This window comes from Epinephelus moara, chromosome 16 (assembly GCF_006386435.1).
Source record: "Epinephelus moara isolate mb chromosome 16, YSFRI_EMoa_1.0, whole genome shotgun sequence".
Classification (NCBI taxonomy): Eukaryota; Metazoa; Chordata; class Actinopteri; order Perciformes; family Serranidae; genus Epinephelus; species Epinephelus moara.
In genome coordinates, this window is record NC_065521.1 from 19,341,759 (window position 1) to 19,354,895 (window position 13,137).

The 13,137-nt window shown below is 39.7% G+C and overlaps 1 protein-coding gene across 3 annotated transcripts; it reads right to left on the reverse strand.

Moving 5' to 3' along the window:
- Window positions 1–5,481: 5,481 nt before the first annotated feature.
- On the reverse strand, window positions 5,482–13,014 carry LOC126403356 (uncharacterized). 3 transcript variants are annotated; one of them, XM_050065963.1, is made up of 8 exons: window positions 12,878–13,014; window positions 12,609–12,748; window positions 11,647–11,744; window positions 9,923–10,003; window positions 8,620–8,767; window positions 7,262–7,341; window positions 7,074–7,167; window positions 5,482–6,586 (listed from the first exon to the last, which is right to left on the reverse strand). In XM_050065963.1, exons 2-8 carry the CDS (start codon window positions 12,718–12,720, stop codon window positions 6,177–6,179), a joined length of 1,023 nt encoding a protein of 340 aa, XP_049921920.1. In that variant the 5' UTR covers window positions 12,721–12,748; window positions 12,878–13,014; the 3' UTR covers window positions 5,482–6,176. The 3 variants fall into 3 exon arrangements, with proteins under 3 accessions (XP_049921920.1, XP_049921919.1, XP_049921918.1); XM_050065962.1 differs by having other exon boundaries at window positions 12,609–12,745; window positions 12,878–12,999; XM_050065961.1 differs by having other exon boundaries at window positions 12,609–12,755; window positions 12,878–12,999.
- Window positions 13,015–13,137: the final 123 nt, after the last annotated feature.

Consider the following 13,137-nt stretch of genomic DNA (forward strand, 5'->3'; position numbering starts at 1 on the left):
AAATAATCCGCCTCCACCACACATTTTCCTACAGTATGTCTCTATAGCCCATGGCTGAAACTTTTGATAAAGACCATTCATATTTAGTTAAGCTCGCAGCGTAGTTCTAGCTATGACAACAGTTAGACAGTACACCAATCTATCTTGTGCAATAACCAAAGACTACCAACAGGTCTAAATTCCTGCTCATTTAAAACTTAAATACATGGCAAGATACCTAAAAATGAAAAGACCAAATTCCTGTCATCATGCTAACTTGTTAAAATGCTAATTCGCTTTAGCATGTAACAAAGCATAACATTAATGTAAGTATGCTAACAGGTCAGGTGTTAACGATGTGACTGTGCTAACTGCGTGAATGCTAACACATAAGGCCTAACTGCAATATTCCCTGGTAACTAATGTTGGAGTTAGCATGTTGGCATTACAACAGAATGCATCATGCTATATGTTTGCATGTTATATAAATAATATATACTGTAAAACCTTAATTAAAGCCTAGTCCCAATTAAACGCCCAGTCCCTATTACTAGCTGTGTGGCTCAATTAGACACCTACTCTGGTTACCTAGCAGTTCATTTTTATAGAAGTTCTTTGGATGTATAGAAACAGGTTGCTGGCTACCCAATTAAGCTAACATTAGTTAGCTGCTTCAATCGTGCATACAAATATAAATGTTTAAACTTTTGTCAATATGGACATGCTACGCATTCTTAGCTCGGTTAGACTCTTCACAATACAAACATTCAGCTAATTTTACTGAAACCATGAGCTGAAGAATACAAGAATATAGTAACTCTGTGAGATTTACTGGCATGGTAATAAAGAGAGACGAAATAAAGGGGTTGACTCCCTGCCTCTGAAGTGGTCATAAAGTCAGAATATGTGTCCATTCCTCAATTACTCTGAAAGTTATTAATAAATGTCTGTCAGGGTCCACCAATCACAAGAATCAAAGGTTTATGTGAAAATCAATCCATGTTGTGAGTATTAACAGGATAGTGAGGTGTTGTGTCGGTATGCCGGGTGCTGCAATCCTCAAGTGCTGTAAAGAGAAGCCTGATTTTTATACAAGTAATTTTCATGCTGGCTTAAATAAACAATTTGATGTTATGCGAGCGGGTTACGTCAGTCGGAGGTCTCCATTTGGGGAAGACAGACAGGTCGCTCGGCTAATGCAATGATTGGTGGGAGTTTTCTTAGAACCATATGAGAATGGTCATCTTATTAATAGCATTTTAACCTAAACAAAGAAAAGTGTAACATTTCCAGAAAGGTAAGTGTTGCTTTAAGCACATAATAGCCCGGGCTACTACCTGAAGTTTTATGATAATAGAATATTCAGATATTTACAAGAATAACAAAATATTTTCATCTTTAATTGGTGTACACCATTAGAGTAGGCTACTTCCAGGATCACGTTTATTTGTAGGCTAATACGAAAGTTATCATTGCCCTAGCTTGTTCCCTCGACAAAAAGCCACATGACTTGAACCTTACCACCACTTCAATTGGCATGATGGGGTTTTGTAGTCTCATGTAGCCACTTGTTAGCAACCATGTTTTTAAGAACACGTAAAAGCTTCAGAATCCACAAGTGAGGTATTTACTGTATTTTATGTCTTTGAAGAAAATGTGAAAGTCTCTTAAGCTTGTGTTGACCTCAGATCTTATTTCAGGCATCTAACCTAAAACCCATTCATAAGACTTATTGACTTCAAGATGAGGGAATGGGGGAGTCCAAAATGCTACTCATTTCCAGGTTTTAGGGCTCATTCCTGCACCACTGTAATGAAGATGGCTGCTAGTGCTGCCTGTATATGGCAGAAACATCAGATTTTGACATATAAAAGTGTTATGTTAAGACTTGCTCCTCAGCTTTTCTTTGTGGTCCATATTTTGTTGGCATGTGGGATGTTGTCTCTAGCTGTTTAAGCACACACCCTCTAGATCCTTTTCCTTCCCAACATGCCATGCAGTGATTGCATTTATTCAAAGATGTTTCACAGAAATCATTTTTGACGTGTCACAGTAGGAAAAGCTCAGGTATAAATACCAGAACTGATGGCTGCATTCCATTTAACTGCTTCAGTTTCAGGGTCCTGGTTTTGCGCACGCTGGCTCACTGTCACACTGTCATGGCTAGAAGAAACATCTAAGCCTTTTTGTCTGCTGTCAAAAAGGCAAGACGTTTGTTTAAATTTTGAACACCTCAAGGCTCATGTAGAGGTTTTGATCCCTGGAAGTGCTTCGAGCTTATTTTCTTCAAATGTTTCCCGGCTTTGTGTGTTTTGCGCATGCACTAGTATACGGGTGACCCTGTACCCACTGCTTTTCTCTGAGGAAGTAAATACACTAAACATTTGTTAGAGCTCAGGGATACACGAGGCGTTTTGCTGAGTAACATGGAATGTAAATATAATTTCTGGTTGTTTACAAGAAAACTCCACGGAGCCTTTTAAAAGTGTGCTCATGTAACTTTTGCCGAATAGTGATCACAAGTGACCATGTATGGATAATGATGCAGTAAATGCTCAAAGAGAAGAGAGAGGAGAAAAGTCAGGATTTCAGCAAACTGATCAGTGTGGTCTGTTACGCTGTAATATCTATGTAGAGTTTGGTAACACTGGCTGACAGAAACTATGAAACCCAGTCACTTAATGCTGTAGCTGTGAAACCCTTAAGTGCACTGAATATTGTCTATGAATTCAGCATTTTATTTGGAAGAGCAGCAAAGTGCTATTTGTTTTTTCAAAATTCGCCGTCTTAACATCCAGTTTCAATCTGAGATGAGATATCTGACTTCTAATAGCACAAAATGATTGACAGGACGAAGATGAGGTAATGGTTTTAAGAGGTGTAGAAATCCCCAAGTTCTTGAGACAGGATTATCAAGAGGTCATATTGCTTAAATACTTCAGGTCCTCCACCATTTTGGGACCTGACAAACTTCAAAATACTAATATAATAATTGCTTTAAACTAAGAATAGTTTGTCTTTTAAATATGATGCAGGTTTTTCTCAAGACTTAATGAGCAATCTCTGTCCAATCTTTGTGGATCTTTCAGGCTAAAATGTCCTTATATGTAAGCCTGTACAGTTTGTATATATATCTCAGCCTCCCCTTCTGTAGTCTGTGTCTTGGTTAAGTTGGGGTAAAAGTGCCCTTGTGACTGGTTGAAGTCTGTAGGATCATAGAAGCCCACATCCACCATGTGGTGTGCATATTTAATGTGTGTTAATAATTGAAAAGCCTATTGAAAGATTCACGCAGGCTGCAGCATGTGAATGTGTGTGTGAGCACGAAGTGTATGTGCGACACTTAGATGCACAGTGTGTGAGATATACTGTGTGGCATTTTAATTGTTTGCAATTTAGCAAATCAACATGAGATCCATGTTTCATGAGAGTTATGAAACAGGACTTGACTCTACCTTAAGATAAATTTCCTATTTAATTGCTGATTTGCATTTAGTGGCTGTGGGGTTAAACCTTGTACATCCAAAGTGTGCCAAGAACAAAGAAAAACAAGCTCAACTTTGGCTTAAAAACGTATTAATTTATTTTATTTTGTCATAAATCCAGTAGTTCTGAGCATTACTTGAACCTGCAGAGGTCAGTTTTAGTATTAAATTGATAATACTTGCACTTGTGTCTGGATATTTGGGGTTTATTGGTGAAGGGTTTATTCTGAGGTCAGCAGACATCTTTACCTCCATCTCTTCATGGATCTGAGGAATGTGTGTGATTTTGTATAAATCTTTATTAAGTCTATAAAGATAAATCCAATGGCTCTGCACACAAGCTTCACTCAAAAGCAACTGTTGTTTTTAAGTGTTTCATTGTGCATACATTTTAAGTGGAGCAGCCACATGCAGAATACAATAAGATCCCCTTTGTCCCTGTAACTAACAGTGTCCTCTTACTGTACGTCACAGCCCTTTGTATGCGGTGCTGACTGAACTCAGCTGGTGAGAAGGACCACAGAAGATTGGATGTGATATCTGGGACGACCTTTGACTTCACTCCTATAGCGCAGCAGGAGTCCGTCTGGTCTTTGAGGTGAACTGTGTGTGTCAGCTGTGAGTGTGTGTGTGAGGGAGAAAGTAAAATGGACTGACAGATTGTGTGTGTACATGTAGAGTATGTGTGCATATGTTCATACTGTACCCACATCGTAGATGCTGGGAGTGCAGACAGGCGGGGCGTTCCTGTGATGTCGGCCGTCTAAGCATCTGTCTGTATATCTGTCAATCTGTCGTATGGATTGTTCTCCACTAATGCACAGACAAACCAACACACACACATTATAGTGCATATGACGACATGTGGAGTGGCTCACACACCTCCTGTCAAACAAAATTTTTGCCACTTCAGCACCTTCCAAACGCACATACTGTACATGCAAACATGCAAAACCCCTTCATTAAGACATGCTTCTGGCACATGAATTAATGACATATAACCTACACGTAATAGACACTACACACTAATTATGCACTCACCCATTGAAACCACACAATTTGAGAGCGTCATCTTGGCCTTCAGGAAATAGAAATCAACATTTTTCACCATTTCAAGATTCATACAACATGCAGCCATGCTTCGATCCTAAAAGCAAATTTTACACAATGATGGGAGTGTGTGTTTGTGTGTGTTTGTGTGTGTACATAGGTTTAGATTTCAGGGGGGGGGATACAGGGGACACTTCCCTCTTAATATTTACAACATGCACATTTGTCCCCCCACAATAAAAAAAGAAAGAAGCAGAGGACTTTATTTTGACTAAATATAAAGACAATTCAAAATTTGATGCAGTAAAGGTAGAAATTGGTGCACTAGAATGTAGGATATTATGTTTTATGCTCAAATTTTTCTGGCAGGGGAACCCCACCCCCCCCCCACCCCCCCCACCCCCCCCACCCCATAGTGTTCAAACTAAACCTTCCCCCTTATGTGTATGTGTGTGTATACATGCACACTTTGATGCTTTCTCATACTCTGTAGCTCCAGACAGCGCTACAGGGTTCCCCACTTCCTTCCACTTCACTGAGCCTCCCCCCACAGTACACACACACACACACACACACGCACACGCGAACATTCTACCTCATGGCTAGTTTCTCAGACACAAAGGAATATTAATGTACAGTACACTGTGTCATTATATAGTTTTAAAGGGTCAGTACATCTCAATTAAAAGAATAAATTGTCAATATATATCCTCTGCTGAGACAAATGGGACCACAGTGATACTGAAAGACTTGATTGGAATTGAGTTTCTGATGCTCACGTGTTGGAGATTTAAAAACTGAAATGCTACATCTCTTTCCAGGTACAATGTCCTGCTTAGTTGTGATATTTGAAAGACCTCACAAAGAACAGTTTTCTTTGGTTACTACCTGTGTGGCTTAATAGCACAAAGAGTTTAGTGAGAAAATGTTTTGTGATTTTGGTGAAATGATCCTTTAATATATAAAAGCTAAGAAAACAGCAAATGAGAAGAAACACTTTTTATTTATCTTTACAACACACTTCATCAAAGTGATTTGTATTCAACGTGAACATTAAATCCAACTCGAAATAGAATAAAAAAAACCTTCAGAATTTCATTAATTTGACACCATATCTTATGTACACAATATAGAATAAATCAGTGTAAAAGCTTAACACTAAACTTAAAACACTGAGCTTTTTCTTACTGCTGACACTAAAACAGATTATTATTATCATTAAAAAGCACTTAAGCAGTGTGAGCACACGCTGAAGGAGAAAAGTGTTCAATCTGTTTAACAGCATCATATATCCAGTGGGTAAAATAACTTCACTGAATATGAGGGACATTATTTGAGGATGTATAAAAGTAAAAAGAACAGATAAGTTCAAACTTGTATTTCCCCACTTCCTGAATGCTCTTTATAATGTATGATGTAAAAAAAAAATGTGTAACAGAAGCTACAGTCTGTGTGTGAACAAACTAGTATGGATCAAAATCAACAAAAGCGGCAAAAAACCTTAATAGAGAATTTAACAGATTTTCATAAGCATTTGCATTTTATTTTTTCCACTATGGGGCTGTTCTGTGTGAGATGTTTCTCCCCTCCTTTACTTTACTCCTCCTCCTCCCCCCTCCTCCTGTCACACCCAGTCAGTCAGCTTCCAACCCCCCCCCCTCTCTAGCTCCTGTACTCATCCCCGCAGTCCCCAATCAGTGCCATGAGGTCCCTGGAACGTCTTGTCACTGCTTCAATGGCGGCGTGATCTTCTGCCGTCAGCTTCAGGTCAGGGCTGCAGCTACGCAGACTGTCACTGATGTGTTGCCCTGCCCCTGCGACGCCGAGACGACAGCCCACAATGACCCCGCCCACCGCAGGGCGATCCAGCACATACCGTGTTGCCACGCTGGCCACTGAACAGTCGTGTCTCCTGGCAGCGGTCTCCAGGGCAACAAGGAGGTCCTGGAAAAGGCTCCAGCCACCCCAGGAGTTGATCATGTTCTTGTACTTGGAGAGGGAGGCGGTGTAGAGCTCCGCCCTGGAAGTGGGCTCCGTCTTCCCCAGATAACGCTCTGAGAGTAGACCACCAGCTTAGAGAGGACAGGGGTGGAGGAGAGAGGGAGACAAAGGAGTTAAAGGAGTCAGGGAGGGTGGAGTGGGCGTAAGCGGAGGAGGCAGTAGGGATGGAGGAAGAGAAGAGATGAGATGGAGAAGGGCGGAAGAGATGAGATGGAGAAGGGCGGAAGTGAGAGAAGGTAGAGAGGAGAACAAGATGGGAGGGGAGAGAGGGCGGAGATGGAGACCATTGAGGTCAGGAGGAGGATGGGATGCAGAGATGGAGGGAGAAGAAGGAGAAACGATGACAGAGGGGGATACAAGAGAAGAGAGGATGTGTCGTCACGTCCTCTGACTCCATTTTAGAAACCCTCCATTTTACATCTTTACACCATGATTATAAATCAACTGTTCACACCATTAAACAGGAAGTAAACCTTCATCTTTGTAACTGCTCTACATCTCATAAAAACATTAATATATCATGACTGGATTTAAAGTTTAATGTGTTGTGTATCTCACCCAGAGTGCCGTACGTGAGGAGCTGGATGTTGTTAGCCAGACAGAACTGCTCCATCTTGGCTGCAGGTCGCTGGTCGATCAGAGAGTACTGAACCTGCAGGACAGACACATGAAATACATGTTTCATAGCTGCACTGCAGGAGAGAGTCAGGCGGAGTGTTGTGCTAACGTGCAGGTGGGAGTGTTACCTGGTTGCTTGAGATGCGGATACCTCTGTTGGTGATCTCCTCCATCCTCTGTGTGTCAAAGTTAGTGAGGGCGAGCTCTCCTGAGGGAACAACAAGAACAAACAAGTCTTCTCAGAATAAAAACAAAGATCCCTGATAACAGAAAAGAACAAGAAACAGATCAAATTCACTTTTTTTGACACTGAAGACATACTTTCCTGCTGACAGAGAGTATGTGAATCCTTTAAATTGTGTGTGATCAGTATTCATTTCAGCCTCATTTTTAAAATTACTCAGCCTGCTGTTAAAATGATCCAACAGTTTTCACATAATCACACATGACATTTTTGACGTGATCCCTTCAATTTGATTATGAAGCTGTATTTGCATGGGGCCAATATTACCTGTGGACCTCTAGTAATGTGTAATAATTGCAGAGGTCGTTCGTGATCTTAAAAGTCCCGTTTGAATCTGGCAGGTCCATATTTTGTCAAGTAAATTTTTTTACTCCAAATTACCTACCACATTTCACCAAACACAGGTCATGTGATAATATTAGTCCCGTGCGAATTGGCATCTCTGTGATTTGGGGTTGTATTATTATTGTTACACAGAGCCCTGACATTATATCTGGGGAATAATGTCAATAACTTTAAGCAACATACAGACTTTTTCTAATCCAATGTGAATGTGCTGCACGAAACACAGAAGTAGGGGGTAATTTCTGAAGTTCTGGAGTTCCTCTGGTAAAACTAGTCCCGTGCGAATGGGGCTATAGATGAAAAGTAGACCTTTTCAACAAAGTTAAAGGTAAAAGATTTTTTTTTTTTTTTACAGTAAACACTAATTAGAAAACGAAATTATTGTAAAGACATAAAAAAGCACAAAATGTATCAAACTTCAAACTTGTTGAGCTTGAAGGTTTATTCTCGAGCTTGGAAACAGCAGCTTGATGAGAAATAAAATCTCAACACAAGGACCAGTTGGTGTTTTGGAGGCTTTCAACCACACTGCATGGCCTTCCACAGCAGGTGGAGTTGCTGCAGTTGAAAAATGTGGTTGACAGCTTTAAAAACCCCAAGTAGGTGGAACTTTTCTGAAGACTTAGTATGACTCCTCCTGATGATGATGAGCTAATGAGGCCCATGAGATGCAGGTGAAAGCTTTGACAAAATAATCTTAACTCAAGGACCACTTATTAGCTTTTTCCAAATGATCATTTCCAGGTCAAGAATGAACTCATCTCAAACATACATAAAATGCAGTCTGTAGAAATAATAATATATTGCAGTTTACTAACATACTGTATGTATGAATACTGTGTATGAAGTTCATTTGTAGATCTTTACAGTATTCATAGCGTAGCTCAGTGTACGTACGTATAACTCCCTCCTGCTGCAGGTCTGACAGGTGTCCCAGTGCGTCCAGGTATCTTTTGTCTCTATAGTCCCACCAGTGGAACTGAACACAGTCCAGACTGTCCACCTGCATACGGGACATGGAGCGCTGCAACGCCTTCTCCACCACCTGCACACCCACACAGAGACATGTCAGTCCATGTTTCTACTGTTGTCAGTAAAAATAAAGACATAGAACCCATTTAATGTGTTTCATTCAACCAAACAAAGCTCACAGAGGGAATCATTTAACGAGACACAACACCAACACATTTCCTGTGTATTTCCTATGCCGCTTCACATTGAGCACGTTTACATGCACACTAATAAACCGATCATTATCTGATTTCTGGAGTTACCTGATTATTCAAGAGGTCATGTAAACAGCATAATCCAATATGCTTTATCAGATAAAAGCCATTATCTGATTATGAGAAATCGGATAAACATATCTAGCTTTTCCCCCAATAGTCACATTATTTGGTGCATGTATACCCTTTAATCTGGTTTCTTTCTGGTTTTGCTATTTTATACTCCCACCCCACTACATTTTAGAGGGAAATATTGTACTTTCTACTCCACTACGTTAACCTGACAGCTTTTGTTTCCTTTCAGATAAAGATTTTACATAAAATAATATATTTTATATTCTCAGTGTTTAAATTGTCACTTTTATTTTATCTTACTTATATGTTATGCACTTTGTGTGACAGGTTTATATACAATACACTTTAATATTGCACTCTGCAGTACTTTTACTATGAATCTACCCAAAGTATGTAAAATTGGCTCCACATTGATAAAGTACACATTAGAATGCTCTCACATGTATTTGTTAATGATAAAAACAAACACTACTGTAAGAATATAAGCTGTCAGCATGATGAGTGCTTTATTCTGCAAATATATGACTTGCGTACTTTTCGAGGTTTTTCAAGGATATGAGTACCTACTGTAACAGGAAGTTTGAGTTGTATGTCATGTACTCGGGGAGAAATCCAACTGAAGGACTGAATCATGTAAACCAGGTTTTTCTGATTATCACATTATTGAAGTGCATGTAAACGCGTCAAATCGGATTATTACCATTACCTGATTATTCACAGTTATCTGATTATTGTGCGCATGTAAACGTGCTCAGTGTTGAGTAGCCCAGTAAAGGTGATGCCTGGTTCTTTGTAAAGACACACACTGCTCTCTAGTGGATGAAACTGTTCTTACTGTAAGACATGGCAGATTGAGTGCGAGTGTCACTCTTGTCTCGACACATTTGTCAGCGGCTCACCTTGCGGTCCATTGGTCCTGTCCTGGGCACGAATTTGGTCAGACCCTGCAGAGGGACGTCACTCCCAGAGGATTTGTACTTCTATCGATCAGATAAAGAGTAAGAAAAATTATAATTACAAACTACAAATGTGAATTGAGCTATGTCTTGCTTTTGTAGCTGGCACTTACATATTGTCATCTATTGATTTAATATCTTGTAAATTATTAAATACTGCACAACTGTTTTTTTATCTGCCGGAATTACTGTACAGCAACTTATTTAGAAATGATGCAGGAGGTATATGTTGATCAGTGAATTGTAAGGTGACAAGAATCTGGAAAGCATGTGTAATAAGGTAAAATGTGAGACAGAGAGAAAAGCTGGTTGGGGGAGAAAAGAGCTCTCTGTCTCTCTGCACATTATTCCAGGTGAGCGGCTGAGACCATGGTCGATACCATTAGACTGTCACAGCACATCAGCCACAGAGACTCTGATCTAAGCCACACCGGGACCTGTGAGTGTGTGTGCATGTGTGTTAAGAAGAAGGGCAGAGAAAGCATTAGCTCCTCCTCAATGCTTCTGTGAGTGCTTGTGTGTGAGCACAGTGTTGGAGCATTTCTTAATGTGTGTGTTGAGTATCTGCAGCTCTGTGGAGAACAGCTGGATGGACAAATCAATAACTAGGAAGGACTGAGCTTACACGGTCATACAGTATGAATGACAACTGTGTTCGTCACACTTACCTCAAGAAAACTGTATTCAATTATACACTTTCTCCTGAATGCTGTTAGTTTACTAAATGTAAAAAAAAAAATGTTACGGAAATTTATTTCTGGCTTATATGCAACTATTTAAATGTTTTTTTTCTGAGTTCTGGTCATTTTCACTTCAGTGCTGTTCCAAAAGACAATTCTAGGAATGCTTTTGGGAGAATTTACAAACAAAACAGATAGTGTTTTTTCAACAAGCAGCCTGTTTTCTTATTGAACCTGTCTCCTTTTCTCTGTATCTGTTTCTTGCACAGGTCACACACACAAACAGTGGCCTCTGTGGCACACTACCTTCAATCTACAACAGTGCATCAGCTCCCTCTTGTGTTTTATGTGGATGGATCAGGGGAAAGAGATCATATCTCGCTGTGTGATCACTGATGTCTCTACAGATATTCCCAGTCACCAGCTAAACTTAATTTATGTTTACATGTGAATTTATATTTGTTTCGTTTTTTTTAGGTTCCATACTGATTCTTTTTTTCAACCCATGGAGTAGCATTAATGCCAAATTTTAAAACATTAAATCAGACGTGGGTACAATTAGGACACTTCTTGTACAGGGCCTTTGTTGCATGCCATCCACATCAATTAACTATTATTATTATCAATTATAATAATATATAATATAATATAATATAATATAATATGTTATAATATAATAATAATTATTATTATTACAGTTTTTAACAGTTATTCAGGGGACAAGACACTTGAGTTACATAGCTTTTAGCCAACAGTGAGGTTTATTTTGAAATCCGTACAAACTAAATAAAATGATTCATAGTACACCTGATTATCATTTCATTATTCTCATCTTTGCCACTGAATCACCCCTTATGATAATGTCATGTATTGGAGAGACAGAAACTGAACAAAACAGCAAGACAGACGACACGCATGTGTGAGCAAATAAATTTATCACACTTTGTAAAAATGAATACCTTCAAACGTGCGTGTGTGCGTGTGTACCTTGTTGAATTGTCCAAATATATCCTCTGCAGGCCCATAAATGTCTGCCATGTCAAATGTGGTCAGACCAGCGTCTGCGTAGGCCTGCATGGCCTCAACTGGAGAGACAAGAGGGAAACATTTAGAGATTAAATGCATTTATAGTAGATTATTATTATTATTTGTAGTTAAGATTTCTATTTCCTTTATTTTGACACTTCTTTTCCTCACTTACTGTACTTCCTTTCCTCCCCTTTCTTTAGCACCGACTGGATCCTTTCACTCATTAACCTGACTGAGTTCACCTGTTCCCCCCGATTTAAACCCTGAACACCACTTCACTCATTCTGTCTTCATCATAAGCAGTTTCTTTCCCGTTAGTTTATCCTGTCCATCATAATTTCACTGAGCATTGTTTATCCTGATGGGCATTTGTTTACGTTCTAAGTTCTAATTTTGTATTTGTTTCTTTCAGATTTAAACCCCTGACTGATCCTCCTCCTCCAGTTGGAGAGAGTAAGTTGCAAAATCACATTTTCATTAATATTATTTGTGTCTGAATCTACTTGACCTTTAAATGTTTTCTTGAGCTTGTTCAAGCTATTCCAGTTTTTGTAACACTATGGGACACAGCCTTTCTGCACAACCTTTGCACACTGGCAACTGAGGGACCTTGAAACATGGCCTAGTTTATCTGCTTTAATCACAATAATCTGTTAACTGCTGTAGCAGCATGGTATGGTGTAATAAGTGGCAGTCCATAAGCTAAAATAAGATGACAATGTACCCTCTTCCTGTGTTTTAATTATTGCATTTTTAAACTGGCACAGTCTGGTTTGACAAGTGTACCATCTAAACTTCATGATGTCTATCAGGTGATTGAATGTATCATAAAGTGACGTGTATTGATCCTCTCTATGGAGTCCCCAAAACACCAAGATGCTTTGAAAATGTCTGCACCCATGTTATAGGTTAATGTTCACCTGCTTTGGCATTATCCACCACTCCGTGCGCCCCGGACACCTGCCACATCCCGTTCAGCACACGACAGATCTCCAGACCTCCGGACAGTCTCACTTTGGGCACCGTGGACATTCTGCTGCTGGTGCCGGGGAAGTAGCTGCTTTAGACTGGTTTGACAAAATAATGCAATGGATAAAAGACACACTTGTCAGTCAACTTCATGCATTTACCTGTTAGAACCTGCAGGATATAAACACAAAAATAAACCGCTGCAACAAACATTACTTACTTTACGTTTCTGACAAGACGCAGCCGACCAGCCGCCAGGAAAAACAAACTTCAGCTCACAACTGTTACAAAATATTTTGCGTAAGTGCGTTATAAAAGCCACGAGTGTTTCAACCAATCGCTGACTCTGTTTAGCCGGAAGTACACTTCTTCTTCTATAGTAGGTTAGCTGTTGCTTTGCTGCCCCCTGCTGGATAAAAACTGTCACTGGAGAAACACAAAACACCTGAGCCAGTTTTTTAAAAACTTTTTGCAATAAAT

Coding starts and splice junctions, on each gene's coding strand:
- LOC126403356 (XM_050065963.1), bottom strand. CDS start 12,720: ATGTCCACGGTGCCCAAAGTGAGACTGTCCGGAGGTCTGGAGATCTGT. Junction 8,768..9,922: donor CAGGACCAATGGACCGCAAG/GTGAGCCGCTGA, acceptor GTGGGTGTGCAG/GTGGTGGAGAAGGCGTTGCA. Junction 6,587..7,073: donor CCTCACGTACGGCACTCTGG/GTGAGATACACA, acceptor GTCCTCTCTAAG/CTGGTGGTCTACTCTCAGAG.